Raw genomic sequence first — 14,767 nt, forward strand, 5'->3', positions numbered from 1 at the left:
TATATTGTCATATATAGAAATATAAAAAGTTGGTAACTCATATTTTATTCAACACATTTTAAAGTTAAAAATTTTTAAATAGAAATATGTTTTCTTAAAACTTTGTTGTATCTTTTTATTATTTCTTTTTATTATAAAACAAATATTTTATAAAAACAAAAAATATTTTAGATAATTGTATTAATTAAAATAACTTATCAATGATAATTTTTATTTTAAAAAAATACTTATAAATTTGAATTTTTGTGCAGTTATATTTTAACAATATAGAATATATAATAATTATTATATATATATATATATACATATATATATATGTGTGTGTAATATTATACTAAATATAATGAATATAATATAATTAATAATATATTATAATAATTATAATATATTATAATATATAATATACTATAATAATAATATATTAATATCATATAATAGTAATTACATATAATAAGAATTAATAAGTATTTTTAATCTTATTTCAATTTTTAATTTCTTTTTATTATTAATATTTTATCATTTATTTATAATTTCAATTTATTTATTATTTATTTATACAATAAAAAATTTTAGAATTGTTATAGAGAAAATAAACTATTTCATTTACTACTAATTATTCAAAATTTGATCTAGATTATTTTTTTAAAAATACATTGAAGATTAGAAATATAATTAACAAATAAGATTTATAAAAATAGAATAATAAATTTTATAAATTTAAGTGAATTGAGATTGTTATGTTTTTATATTTTTTATATTTATATCTTCAAATGAAGATGTAAGGTTTTAGATCAGAAGTCGCTCACCCGTCCACCGTTCTGCCAGTCTCCCCACTTCGTTGGATCTTTTTCATTATTTGTTATTAATTCTCCATTATTTGGATCAGTTTCCACTAAAACCAAGTCCACAAAACGTTCTTTTGGTGGTATTCCTATTATTATATCTTTTTATATCAATTGTATTTAATAATTTATGGTCATCTTAATTTCATAAAAATTATTTCATATTTACGTATATATGTTGTACTTACTAGGTATAGGTTGCAATTTTAATTTTTTATGAAACTGTTTCATTCTTATTGATTCTTTTTTCTCTAATTTTGCATCTGGCTCTTTAACTCGCAATAAAAAACCTACGTATAATGAAGAAATATTCAATATTTTACAAATTAAAATTTATATAATACATACCTGTTGAAAATGCTTTAGATTTATACATTAATGATTTTATAGAAATTTTATTTATAAAATCAAGCATTCTGATATTAACGTAAAAACCTCTCAAAGAGACTTTTAGTTTCAAAATATCCATATTTGTATATTTTGTTGAAATGATTAATTTATTAATTTTAGTATTCTTTTGTTATGCTTTTGAAAAAATATTTTTTACATATATGATCTATATATATATTTTTTGTAAATTGTCAAATGTTTTATACTTATTTTTTTTATTATAATTTACTATTTTAATATAAAAAATTAAATAATATGAAAATGATATAATAATAAATCCTCAATAATAAAAAAATATTATTACATATAAAAATATTTTATTCAAATAAAATGTTTATTATTTAATTATATTTTTCGGATATAATGAAATTTTTATTGCTAAAATACATATATTTTAATTGCACATCCTATATAAGATATATTATTATATTCATATAATATTGCATTAAAATATCACTAGAAATCTGTCACTCGACCTTTTCTTTCCCAATCACCATATCGTGTTGGTTCTGGTCCACGTGGTCCTCCTATCTCACCTGTTTTTGGATTCGTATTATTTGGAAATGGTTTTAATGGTTCTTTTTCTTGATAAGGGTGTTTGCCTTCTTCGAGTTCTTCTAATTTTTCTGAATTACATATTATATATTTATTTTATTTATATATTAAATATATATATATATATATATTTTATTAAATATATTTATTTTATTTATTGTATTATTATAAAAAATTTTTAAAGAGAATAAAATTACCTAAAGGTGTACGTTCTCTTAATTTTTTTCTAAATTCACGCATTCTCGGACTTTCAATCGTTTCATTTTTTTTTGAAAAAAGAAATTGAAATCCTAGAAATAAAATTATTATATTATCGTTTTATATCGTATTTAATTTTGCAAATACTTACGTATATGTAGAAATTTATTTGAAAATTTTATAGTTTCATGATTTATTTTTAGCAATTTGAAAATTATGATATTTGTAGTAAACATAACCTTATTCATTATGCGATTAAAAATTATACCATATTAAAACTATATAAGAGTATGTATCAAATTCTTATTAGAAATTAATCGAATTTTAATTATTAATACAATTATATAATAATTATTATTATTGCACAATTGTTAACATATATAACATAATATATATTTCACTTTACATATAAGATATTAAAAACTCGTAGCACAATTGAAATAATTTTAGATACCAAAAGAAATATAAAAGTTGATATAAACATTGAGATTTATTTTTAAAATTAATATTTCAAATTTAATTTTGGAATATTTAATTTCTCAATGGAAAATTTAAAATAATGTATTAATATATCACATTTTAAATGCATACTTTTAAAATTTTGAATTATATATTATTAAATTATTAATATGTAAATTATTAATGTACAATCCATATAATATAAATTAAAATTTTAATAATTATCACAACTTGTAATACAATATTGATAAACTAATTTTTTATTCTTTTTAATATTATAATTCATTTAGTTTAAAATTAAGTCGTTTATTATTTATTTCTGTTTAGAAAATCTATTTTCCAAAAATATTCTAACGATTCTTAACATCCTGCATATATATACATTCAATACTCAAAAAATAAATAAAAATATATGTAATAAAAATATATATAATCAATTATAAAAGAACTAAAATTAATATTTCATAAGCATAGTATAAATATAATATAATTATATATCAATAAAATATTAAATTGTTACCAAAATAATCAAATAAAAAAAATATTTTTCTTCAAACTTATACTATAAATATATAATTCAAATATAAATTGAATATATTAGATAATATATTAATGTATTAAAAGTAAAAGTAATAATTAAAAATTAAATTTTTTTATTATAAATCTAAAATAGTTGTTATAATCTTTTAACAAAACAAATTAATAAAATTATGTATAATAAAATATTCTAAATTAAAATTTAGAAGAAATAGAATTTATTTATAATTTATAAATTCTGGAATATTATAAATTTTTTACATAAGACAAACTATTATTATTGTCAAACTATTAATATGTCAAATTTTTTAAATTAAAATAAAAAAAAAAATGAATTAAATTCGACAAATAATTTTTAAAATAAGATTTATAAATATTCACAATATATATTTTATTATATATACATTTAAAAAAATAAATTAATTTAAAACTAAGAATATTTATTTCTTTTTCTAAAATTTTGTATAACAATGAAAATAACACTGCTTACCGATTATTCATGAGCACAAATATATTTTACATAATATACTTTACAATCATTCTTGATTAACAGTTTTCACTTATTAGCACAGTTGCAATATGTAAATTATTTATAAATATTATAAATTACATAATTTGTTTTGTTTATCTATGTGAATTTGTTTTCTTAAATTATGTTATATATTAAGTTATATATTTTTAAATATATATATATATATATATTATGTAAAATTTTATAATATAAACTATATATATTAAACATTAATATAAACGAATCGTTACCAGCAAATGAAAATCGATATCTTAATATGAATCGATATAATATATTCGATATTTTGATGTAAAGTAGTTTAACTTAATTATAAATTAATAAAATGTGATTGATATACTTCTCTATAAAAGGTAAACTAATTAATTATGATTAATAGTAATAATAAAAATATTAATAAAAATATTTTAAACATAATATATATTTATTAAATTTTTCAAATATATTATAATTTAATAAAATATAAAAAAAGTAATAATTTTTCAAGTAGGCCATGGAAAAATTTTGTATATATATATGTAATATATGTTTATTGTATTAATTTTATATACATTACTTTTAAAGTAATATTTATTAACAAAAAAATTTGTGCAATATTATATAATTCAAATTTGATTAAATTTAAAAACTTTGAAGAAGTCTTATAAGTGTATTAACCTACATATTTAAATATTAAAATTTTTCAAATTATAATCTTTTTTTAAATAAATGAAATTAATTTATAAAAAAATGTACTAAAATTAAATTTTATATAATTCTAATTAATATCATTATTGAACAAAGAGAAAAAAATATATTTCCAAATAATAAATTACACTTAAAAATTATTTAAAATTTTTCGTTCTGTCCAAAAAATTAATGATTAATATAATTTATTATACATATACATATTTCAAATACATGAAAAAAAAAGAGAAACTAGACTTTTGTTCTAGTTTAATAATTTTACATTTAATAAAATTTATATACAATTTATAATATATATATTTATTATATACATCTTTATTATATATATATTTATATTTTTAAAATTTAAAATGCATTTTGTATGCTCTTTAAAAAACACTGCATTATCAAATATATCATATATTCTTCAAAAACAAAACCATAGATCTATGAAAATAATGACTATAAGAGAAGCATTAAATTCAGCTATTGATGAAGAATTAGCACGAGATCCAAGAGTATTTATTTTAGGAGAGGAAGTTGCACAATATGATGGTGTTTACAAAATAACAAAAGGTCTTTGGAAAAAATATGGTGATAAAAGAGTAATTGATACTCCTATAACAGAAGCTGGATTTTGTGGTTTAGCTATTGGAGCAGCACTTGCTGGTTTAAGACCAATATGCGAATTTATGACATTCAATTTTTCAATGCAAGCTTTTGATCGAATTGTAAATGGTGCTGCTAAAAATTTCTATATGACTGGAGGAAAATTTTCTGTACCTATTGTTTTTCGTGGTGCAAATGGTAATGCTAAAGGTGTAGCAGCACAACATTCCCAATGTTTTGTAGCATTGTACACACATATACCTGGCTTAAAAGTTATGTCTCCAACAACTTGTGATGATTATAGAGGTTGTTTCAAAGCTGCTATTCGAGATCCTGACCCAGTTGTAATGTTAGAAAGTGAAATGATTTATCATATTCAATTTCCTACATCAGATGAAGCTATGGATAAAGATTTTATTATACCTATTGGTAAAGCTAAAATTGAAAAACCTGGTAAACATATTACTTTAGCTACACATGGTTTAGCTGGTGTGCATACATTGAAAGCAGCAGAACTTCTGGCAGGAGAAGGAATAGAAGCAGAAGTGGTTAATTTACGTTCTCTTAGGCCATTAGATTGGGATACACTTTTTAAATCTATTTCAAAAACTCATAGACTTATGACTATTGAATTAGGATGGCCTACATGTGGAATAGGTGCTGAAATTGTGGCAAGAGTTATGGAAAATCCAGTATTTTTCCAACTTGATGCACCAGCTGTACGTTGCACGGCTATTGATGTACCTACACCATATGCAGAAAATCTTGAATATGAAAGTTTACCAAAAGACCATCATATTGCGGATTTTGCTAAAAAACTTTGTGGTGTAGCAAAAATATAACTTTATTAATTTAATTAATTTAATTAATTCTAAAATAAAAATAAAATAACTTCGAAAATAAAAATTATAGAATAGAATAATAGAATTTATTGTTAAAAAACTTTATGGTATAACAAAAATGTAACTTTATTAATCTTTTTTGAGAATAAAAATTTATTTATTATAAATCATTGAATTTATTTTCTATGATATAAAATATAGTTAAAATAATAATTTAAAAATAATTCAAAGATACATTACATATTCAAAATATTGAATTTGCAGAATAAATTCATATTTCTATAGCCTTATATATAAATTTAGAAGATATACTTAATTATATTATATTAATAATTTATATTATTTTTAGTAATTAAGATATGGATATTAAATGAATTTATGAATTTTTACATTATTTAATTAAATTTTAAAATCCTTTTTAAATTATAGATTATTATTAAAATTATATATACTTAAAAATTAATGTATATGTTTCAGAATGTTCAAGATTGATGCTGTATTGAAATTTAAAAATTTTAAAATATTTCATTTTCTTGAAATATTTTGTTAAACATGTAGAGTTTTGTGCAAATGGAATTCATTTCATTATTTGATATTTAAGGTAGGTAATATAATATTATGATATTAATATTATATAATATATATTAATATTATATATATGATATTAATATTATAATTAAAAAAAAATTTTACTAAAAAGTTTAATTATTACATTTGATTAGTGTATAAGTGTCAAAGTTTTTTTTTTTAAATGAATTATATAAGTAATTTATATAACATATAATATAATTCAAAATAATATAAAATATAATATTAAAAATAATATAGTTTTTTATATGTAATTAATAATATCATAAATACATGATATTATAATATGATAAATAACATGATGTTATTTAAATTTGTTTCAGCTACACATTCTTATAAAACAATGGTTATAAATTGAAGAAAGATTATTTTACATGGATAAAATATATTTGACTTATTTTATATATATATATGTATAATAATAATATATATTTTAAATCTTAATTTATTGGAGAAAAATTTAAAGTAAATTTAAAAATTAATGAAATGATTAATTATTAAATTTTAATAGAATAATACAATACAATCAATATAATATTAAATAAAAATATTATTATATAATATAATAGAATGAATGAACGAAAAAAGATTTTTTGGTTTGCAATTATTAGTAGAATAATAGTTTTAAATTTACAATTTATTTTTAATTTTTTATTTCCTGATCATAATGCAGATGCATTTAAAAGTCCTATTGATAATTCTGAACAAATTTCATCATATGATAATATAATTATATTTTTATTTAATGGTCTTACACGATGGGATGGTCAATATTTTTTACATATTGCAAAATATGGTTATACATATGAAAACACTTTGGCTTTTTATCCATTATATCCTATGTTAATTCGAATTATTTCTATTTTCATAAAAAAAATATTTTTTAAATTAAATGTTCATAGTTCTGTCCTTATTGCAGCTGTATTAATTAATATTATATGTTTTGTAAAGTCTGCTGTTATATTTTATGATCTTAGTAAGATAATATTAAAAACAACAAATGTAGCTTATATAGCAGCAATATTATATTGTATAAATCCAGCTACTATATTCTTTTCAGCTGTTTATTCAGAATCTTTATTTGCATATTTAACATTTTCTAGTATGTTAAGATCTATTAAATTAGATCCATATGTATTAATTCCAATAGGTTTATCCATTCTTACAAGATCAAATGGTATAGTTAATGTTGGTTTTCCTATATATTATCAATTGAAAAAATTATTTTATAATTATATGATAAAAGATAGAAATGTTTCATTTAAAATATTTTATCAATTTATTCTTAAAATAATTATTTTAAAGAATTTTTGTTTAATATTTAATACAATTATTATATCAATAATTCCATTTCTTTTGTTACAAATATATAATTATGTTATGTTTTGTATTCCTAATCAAACATTTATTCCTGATCATATTGTTAATTTCAGTATAATAAATAATTTAGTATTGCCTGGTAATAATAATGAATGGTGTTACTTTAAAGTTCCATTTGCATATTCTTATGTACAAAAAAAATACTGGAATATAGGATTTTTGAATTATTACGAAATAAAACAAGTACCAAATTTTATTCTAGCATTTCCAATATTATATATCATGATTAAATGTATAAAAGAATTTTTTTTTGAACACAAAAAGTATTTTTATACATTAGGATTTATTAAAAATATTGAAAATAATATAAAAACTGAAAAAAAACAATATCCAATTAAAATGTTAGTATTTATTATTCATGGTTTATTTCTAACAATTTTTTGTATTCTATTTGTACATATTCAAGTAAGTACTCGTTTAATAAGTTCAGCAAGTCCATTAATATATTGGTATTGTGCTTTATCAATATATAATACATTTGATGATAATAATGATAATAATATATATAATAATAAAGAAAATACATTTTCTAAGTGGAATATATTTGTCTTATTAAAAAAGAAATATACTTTAAGAGAAAAACTTATATTTTCTTATTTCTTAGGATATACAATCTTAGGATGTTTCATGTTTTCAAATTTTTTGCCATGGACATAATTTATATGTATGCATATATTATAAAGATTTTATAGTTAATATACAATTTTATCAATTTTTTTAAATATAAGTATTTTATAATATACGATTGTATATATAAAAAATGTAACATTATTGTACAAAAAACATTGTTCCAATTATAATTTTATAATTTAATATAAATTATTGTATTATTAAATATATAATTATTATGATTATATTTTATTAATTATTATATTGTAATTTTAAAAATTTAAAAAATAAAAAATATAATTTAAATAATTTATATTATGAGTTATAAAATAAAATAAATTTTATATAAAAATTTGGAATAAAATTACTAATTTAATATTAAGAAATTTATTTAATATGAGATTTTTTGTGTTTAAGAATCTCAATTGGTGTCAAGTACAATGTTTGTAGACAATTAGGACATTCATATGCTTGTGCATTAGATTTATGTTTGATATTGTCACAATGTTTTTTAATATCTTTTATATTTGTTTTAACGCAAGAATATTGGTGTTGTAATTTTTCTATGCTTGTTAAAATTGCTTGCATGTTACAATTTTGACAATGCCATTCTGTTTTTAAAATTTGTATAGAAAGTTGTTCACTCCATTCAGTTTCTCGTATACTAAAAAGAAAAATTATATTTTTATTTTATAATATATAATATTGTGTTATATATACTTTAATATAAAAATAAAATATATATTATTATGTAACATACCAATTATATGTAATAATGTTTGATACATGAACTCCTCCTTTCACTGAATTAGGAGTTATTACAAAATCCGATTGAAAAGGATTTGGATCTATTAATATATTATTTTTACCATTTCCCACATATATTATTTTAAGATCAGCTGGTAAAAGTCGTTTTAGTGTATATGGAACAGTAGTATGCATATATTCAATTAATTTTTGAATAAGTATATCCTCAAATTCACCAAGATCTTGTATGTCATTATCAATATTTGAATCTATAAAAAATATTATTAAATTTGTTATTATATCATATATTAAAATTATGAGAAAAAGTATATGTTAAATTTTAAGTAAATATTTTTTACATATTTTATTACATTACATATTTTATTATACCTTGTAATCGTTGATTTAATAAAAAATCCCATTTATGTCGTAATTTGGTAGCTTTCATTAGTAAAGTTTGACCAGTATCAGGTATAGGAAATTTTAATTCTAACCATGAATCACATACTATTCTATAAAAAACAGTAAAAAAATAAAAATAAAAAAATATATTAATAACATTTTTTTAAATTTTATTATATAATATATTGTAATATATGTTGTATACATACATTGAAAATGTACTATTTGTATCGATTTCACGTGCAAATAAAAGTAATGTTTGTGCAGCTGGCATTCTAAGTGTATTTACTAAATAAGGTTTTGTAGTTTCCAAAAGAGATCTATTAAGTTAATATATTATTAATTAAAGTATAAATTTTGTTGCATTATTTTAAAATAGTAAGAGCTTACAAATATGTTAATATTGTATGTTTTGGACTAACAGGAGTTTTATTTTTAAAACCTGGTACTGATACAACATCAACTTCTTCTAATTGTAATACCTGAGGATGATGTCCAAAGAAACTTATTGGATGTAAAGCAATATATGGCTTCGCTTTTGTGTGAAATAGTTGTTCATTTGTTGTCTGTAAAAGTATATTATTTATAGAAATAATGAATTTATTTTATGTGCATACAACAATATTACCTTACAATAATTAAATTCATCGGCAATTGCAAATTGTGGATACAAACCACTGCACAATATTAATTTCAACATAGTTAAATCTTTATAATTACATGCAGTACTTGCTGTTAATAAATTTTGTACTTGATTTGAATCATTTTTCATTCGAAATTCGATATCTTTTATATCAATTTCACCATCTTCATGATCATTATCTTCTAATTGTATATCAAAAGATTCTAGCTTTAATTGTTTTCTTTTTCTAGGTTCATTTTGTTTATAAATTCGTTTTAAGGATTTTAAAAGTTTAAGTTCTCCATGTCTTATTGCACGTTCTGCACTAGACATAGAAGAATTTGATTCCGAAAAATTTCTTAATAATCCACAATCCTGTCAATTACATGTAATATAATAATCATATAAATAAATTTTAAATATAATAAATTAAAAATCTAGTATAATTTACTTGAAGTAATTCTTTAAATTGAGCTCTTAATTTCGTCATTTCGTAAAATCTTTGTTCCTCTAAACCTCTTCTTTTACACCATTTTTTACTATTATTTCTTGTAGATCTAGATTCTTGAGAACTCTGTTGTTTTATTTCTAACCATTCTCTAAATGCATTTAGTAATGTTATTGGATCACCATGATCAGATTCCAATTTTTTTCTAGATGTCTTCAAAATTTTTATTCAATATATGAAATTTAATACAAAAAAAAAATTTATATAAAATTATAATTTATTACCTCACATTCTGAATCTCTATATGCTTTATTTGTAAATGGTGTTTGTATGCTCAAGGCAGCAGCTAATGATAAAACTGGTTCTATTTGATGAAAAATAGAACCCATTATTAACATTTTTCCTATTGTTATATCAACTGGTAAACGTGCAAGTGTTCTTCCAATACATGTTATTTTTTCATTATCTGTTAATGCACCCTGTAATTTAAAGATATTATTATTTATTTGATTAAATTAAAAATCTTATTATTTATTTGATTTATATTGTTTCGTTAATGTTATATTAATTGTTATTTGATTTATATAAATATATTAACATGTTCTTTTAAAGATATTATAGAATTTTCTATGCTTTCAGGTGAGGGTGGTTCTATAAATGGAAATTTTCGTGCATTTGGAAGTCCCATTGCAATCATTTGTAGAAGTAAAGAATCTAGAGGTACACGTTGTAATTCTGGAGTTGAATATTTTTCTAAATTCAAATATTCTGTTTCAGAATATAATCTGTAAAGATGTTGTTTGAAATTCAATACATTTAATGATAAAATCATTATAAACTCTACACTATAATTTAATCTAATTTGTTATAATACCTATAACATACTCCAGGTCCAGTTCTACCAGCTCTTCCTTTCCTTTGTTCTGCACTAGCTTTGCTAATCCAAAATTCTTTAAGTTGTTGCATTTTACATGATGGATTATAACTCATTTCTTTTACTTTTCCACTGTCAGCAACAAATCTAATTCCATCTATAGTAATAGAAGTTTCAGCAATATTAGTAGATACAATACACTTTCTTATTCCTTCAGGAGCATAATCAAATACCTTCAAAAAGAAAAATATATGAAAAATATCAGTTATAATAAGATTATTAAATTTGATTTTTTTAAAAAGTATTTTAAAAAATATACTTTATCTTGTTCACTAATAGCTAGAGTGCTATGAAGAGGTAAGATAATCCAATTATTTTTTTTTTGACTATATTCTTTTGCTGCATCAACAACTGTATTAATTTCACTCATTCCACTTAAAAATATTAATAAATCTCCTTTTTCATCAGCTGAAAATTTACTATTATAATGGAAATGTAATTGAAATTTTTTATAAGAGTTTTTGAATTAAAATTTTTTACCTGAATATTTTTGATCAATCATTTGCATTATTTGTATATAAGGACTTGGATTAAATCTATCATTTTTATATCGAATATCTTCCATAATAATAGGTTTATATAGTAATTGAATAGGATATAATCTTCCAGGAACCTAAATTGTTTATTTTTATATTATATATTTATAATTTATATATATTTATAATTATATAATATTATTAATTAGATAAATATAGATATAACTTTTTATAATATGACTTAAGTAATTACATATACCTGTATTATTTTAACATTTTCTTTGGCAAAATAATCACTAAAAAGTTCAATATTTATAGTTGCAGACATAAGTATTAATTTTAAATCATATCTTTGATTAATAATGCATTTCATAATGCCAAGAAGAAAATCTCCATGTAAGTGACGTTCATGCACTTCATCCAAAACAATTACATCATAAAACAACAAATCAAATTCTCCAGATAACTAAAGAAAATATAAAATATATTAATATTAAATTTCTAATACTGTTATATTTAATTCATGATTAGTTTCTATAAATATATAAAATATATTATTAGATGTTTATTACATTTTTATTTTTACCTGTCTTAATAAAAGACCTTCTGTTATAAAGGTAATTTTAGTATTTTGATTTTTTTGTTTTTCAAAACGAATTTGGTAACCAACATCATTATAATTTTCTGTCAATGTCTCAAAAGCAACACGTTTTGCTAAAGATATACAAGCTATTCGTCTTGGTTGTGTACAAGCTAAAAATTTATTATCAAGAAAGAATTTATTTAATATTATTTAAGAATTTATATAATATTTTTAATCTTAAATATAAAATTTTTTTTCTTATTGTATATACCAATTTTTTGAAAACCTGCTGAATATAAATATTGAGGCACTTGAGTAGATTTTCCACAACCAGTATCACCAGCAATTATAACTACTCGTTCTTGTTTTATAGTTTGAATAATTTCATGTTTATATTGATAAACTGGTAAATTTGCCTGTGAATCCCTAAGTTTTTTTAATTTAATAAACTTTTCTTTTTGTTTGAAGTCTAAATATAAAATGATTATAGTTTGAAATTTTAATAAACATTTTTCTGTTAATGTTTCAATTGATAATACATATGTAAACAATTCATTAAAATTATAACTCAGTTTGAAATTTATACAATGTAATTTATGATATAATTCTGGTACACCAATGGTATTTAATAAAAACTTAGGTGAAATATCAGAAATTTTTAATTTTTTTTGCACAGTTTCATATTTATTAACAAATTTCCAAAAATCATCAATATCTTGGATTATATTTAAATTTCCTGAGAATACTTTATTCAATTCATGTTTATATTTACTGAAATAAAAGTTTTTGTAATTTTTATCAGAAATTTCTTGAGAATCATCATTTTTTTTATTTACAGTATTTTTTTTATCATAACTTTTACTATTTGTAAATTTTAGATCATATTTTCGTTCACTATCATATTGATATTCATGCTTAAATTTATTATCAAGTTCATATCGTGAATTCATATTTTAATTAAAAAAAATATTTTATTCTTTTATATAATATAACCATAAAAATATAACATTTTATCATATTCAGTATTAAACTTTTTATTTACTACAGTTTTTATTAAAATATAGATATAAATTATACGAATGTATAAATTTTTTTATAATACGAAATATTTGAATATATTGTTTTAACATAACCTTTAAGTTTTATATTAATAAATACAGTATAATTTTTTTAAAAAACACTTTTTAATTTTTTTAATTCATATATTATTTTGTTATAAAATGAAATTTATTTGAAATTAATATATTTATATTTTATTATCATTTATCAAGTTTTTATCTAATTTTCTTTAAAGCTACTTGTTTTCCCATTACATTGACTATTCACTTGTTCTTATTAATAATAATTAAGTAACATAATTAATAATAAATTTTAAAAAATAGTTAAAATTTAATTATTAATAAGATCAATATTAATATATCATTCGTTAATTATCTTAATATAATATAATTCATAAATTATTTTAAATTGAATAATTTTTATATATATTTTTGGAAAACTATAAATATACAATATAAATATATATACATAAATGATATATAGTTTAAATATTTTTTTTTATGAATTTGAAAAATTAATTTTAAAAATTTTTAAATTTTCATAACATCAATACTTTAATTATACAAACAATTATATAATATTATAATTGTAATATTTATATAATGAAAAAGATATGTATATTTAAATTTTATTTAAAATAAATTAAAATTTTAGAAAAATTTACTTAAAAATATTAAAAAAAAATTTTAATTTAAATATAAAAAAAATAAAAGAAAATATTGTTGCAATATTTAAATATGTAAATATGTTTATATATACATTTATTCTTATAAGAATATAGAAAAATAAATAAAATCCAAAGTCAGGAATTTTTGAATCTCAATATTATAATATATATATATTGTTATTTATAATCTAAAATATTATGATATAAAATAATAATTTAAATAATTTAAAAAATAATATTTTAAAATAATACAGTAATATTATACATACGAAATAATACAGTAATATTATAAGAAATAATACAACTTTTTTTTTAATACAAAAAATTATAAGAAAGTATTTTTAAAAAAAGCCAATAAAAATATACAAGAATATACAAATTATTGATATCAAATATATAAAAAAATATATAAAAAAATATAATCGATGCTATCTCCATTCACTTTCAGTATTAGTTTGCGTATTTTCATATATATATATTATTACGTATAAATATTAATTAATTAAATATTTATCATTGAAAACCGTTAAATTTCGATTAACAATCATGTACTTAATGACAGATAATAATATATTAACAGATAATAATAGGAGCATGGACAGATAATAATTCAATTATGGCTATT

The 14,767-nt window shown here is 18.7% G+C and overlaps 4 protein-coding genes across 8 annotated transcripts; 2 read left to right on the forward strand and 2 right to left on the reverse strand.

Annotated features, from left to right (window-relative positions):
• Positions 1-467: 467 nt before the first annotated feature.
• LOC107993628 (succinate dehydrogenase assembly factor 4, mitochondrial-like) lies at positions 468-3,610 on the reverse strand. Of its 4 annotated transcripts, none has more exons than XM_062076058.1 (5): positions 3,472-3,610; positions 1,985-2,077; positions 1,709-1,858; positions 1,031-1,132; positions 468-943 (listed from the first exon to the last, which is right to left on the reverse strand). In XM_062076058.1, the coding sequence occupies exons 2-5, from the start codon at positions 2,025-2,027 to the stop codon at positions 792-794; spliced, it is 447 nt and encodes a 148-aa protein (XP_061932042.1). In that variant the 5' UTR covers positions 2,028-2,077; positions 3,472-3,610; the 3' UTR covers positions 468-791. The 4 variants fall into 4 exon arrangements, with proteins under 4 accessions (XP_061932042.1, XP_061932041.1, XP_061932040.1 ...); XM_062076057.1 differs by lacking the exon at positions 3,472-3,610 and adding an exon at positions 2,137-2,613 and having other exon boundaries at positions 468-892; XM_062076056.1 differs by lacking the exon at positions 3,472-3,610 and adding an exon at positions 2,137-2,613 and having other exon boundaries at positions 468-931.
• A 91-nt stretch (positions 3,611-3,701) lies between these two features.
• LOC107993641 (GPI mannosyltransferase 2) lies at positions 3,702-11,274 on the forward strand. 2 transcript variants are annotated; one of them, XM_062076054.1, is made up of 3 exons: positions 3,702-3,863; positions 6,105-6,228; positions 6,539-8,970. In XM_062076054.1, exon 3 carries the CDS (start codon positions 6,786-6,788, stop codon positions 8,250-8,252), a length of 1,467 nt encoding a protein of 488 aa, XP_061932038.1. In that variant the 5' UTR covers positions 3,702-3,863; positions 6,105-6,228; positions 6,539-6,785; the 3' UTR covers positions 8,253-8,970. The 2 variants fall into 2 exon arrangements, 1 of the variants encoding a protein (XP_061932038.1); XR_009830020.1 differs by lacking the exon at positions 6,539-8,970 and adding an exon at positions 11,063-11,274 and having other exon boundaries at positions 3,714-3,863.
• Positions 3,858-5,794, forward strand: LOC107993639 (pyruvate dehydrogenase E1 component subunit beta, mitochondrial). The gene has a single exon (XM_017050167.3). The coding sequence runs from the start codon at positions 4,548-4,550 to the stop codon at positions 5,625-5,627; it is 1,080 nt and encodes a 359-aa protein (XP_016905656.1). The 5' UTR covers positions 3,858-4,547; the 3' UTR covers positions 5,628-5,794.
• On the reverse strand, positions 8,165-13,753 carry LOC107993640 (probable ATP-dependent RNA helicase DHX34). Its single transcript, XM_017050168.3, has 15 exons — positions 12,688-13,753; positions 12,420-12,586; positions 12,093-12,299; positions 11,838-11,970; positions 11,617-11,765; positions 11,298-11,530; positions 11,022-11,208; positions 10,708-10,902; positions 10,427-10,636; positions 9,982-10,350; positions 9,744-9,919; positions 9,563-9,673; positions 9,342-9,463; positions 8,965-9,220; positions 8,165-8,868 (listed from the first exon to the last, which is right to left on the reverse strand). Exons 1-15 carry the CDS (start codon positions 13,364-13,366, stop codon positions 8,592-8,594), a joined length of 3,471 nt encoding a protein of 1,156 aa, XP_016905657.1. The 5' UTR covers positions 13,367-13,753; the 3' UTR covers positions 8,165-8,591.
• Positions 13,754-14,767: the final 1,014 nt, after the last annotated feature.

This window comes from Apis cerana, linkage group LG6 (assembly GCF_029169275.1).
Source record: "Apis cerana isolate GH-2021 linkage group LG6, AcerK_1.0, whole genome shotgun sequence".
Classification (NCBI taxonomy): Eukaryota; Metazoa; Arthropoda; class Insecta; order Hymenoptera; family Apidae; genus Apis; species Apis cerana.

What these genes read in the sequence shown, in the direction of transcription:
- LOC107993639 (XM_017050167.3), top strand. Translation starts at nt 4,548, where the DNA reads ATGCATTTTGTATGCTCTTTAAAAAACACTGCATTATCAAATATATCA.
- LOC107993641 (XM_062076054.1), top strand. Translation starts at nt 6,786, where the DNA reads ATGAATGAACGAAAAAAGATTTTTTGGTTTGCAATTATTAGTAGAATA.
- LOC107993628 (XM_062076055.1), bottom strand. Translation starts at nt 2,233, where the DNA reads ATGAATAAGGTTATGTTTACTACAAATATCATAATTTTCAAATTGCTA. An exon ending in AAATAAATTTCTACATATAC is followed by an intron (nt 2,078 to 2,136) that starts GTAAGTATTTGC and finishes TTTTATTTCTAG; the next exon opens with GATTTCAATTTCTTTTTTCA. An exon ending in AAGAGAACGTACACCTTTAG is followed by an intron (nt 1,859 to 1,984) that starts GTAATTTTATTC and finishes TATGTAATTCAG; the next exon opens with AAAAATTAGAAGAACTCGAA.
- LOC107993640 (XM_017050168.3), bottom strand. Translation starts at nt 13,366, where the DNA reads ATGAATTCACGATATGAACTTGATAATAAATTTAAGCATGAATATCAA. An exon ending in CTATTAGTGAACAAGATAAA is followed by an intron (nt 11,531 to 11,616) that starts GTATATTTTTTA and finishes TTCTTTTTGAAG; the next exon opens with GTATTTGATTATGCTCCTGA. An exon ending in ATTAAATCAACGATTACAAG is followed by an intron (nt 9,221 to 9,341) that starts GTATAATAAAAT and finishes TATTTTTTATAG; the next exon opens with ATTCAAATATTGATAATGAC.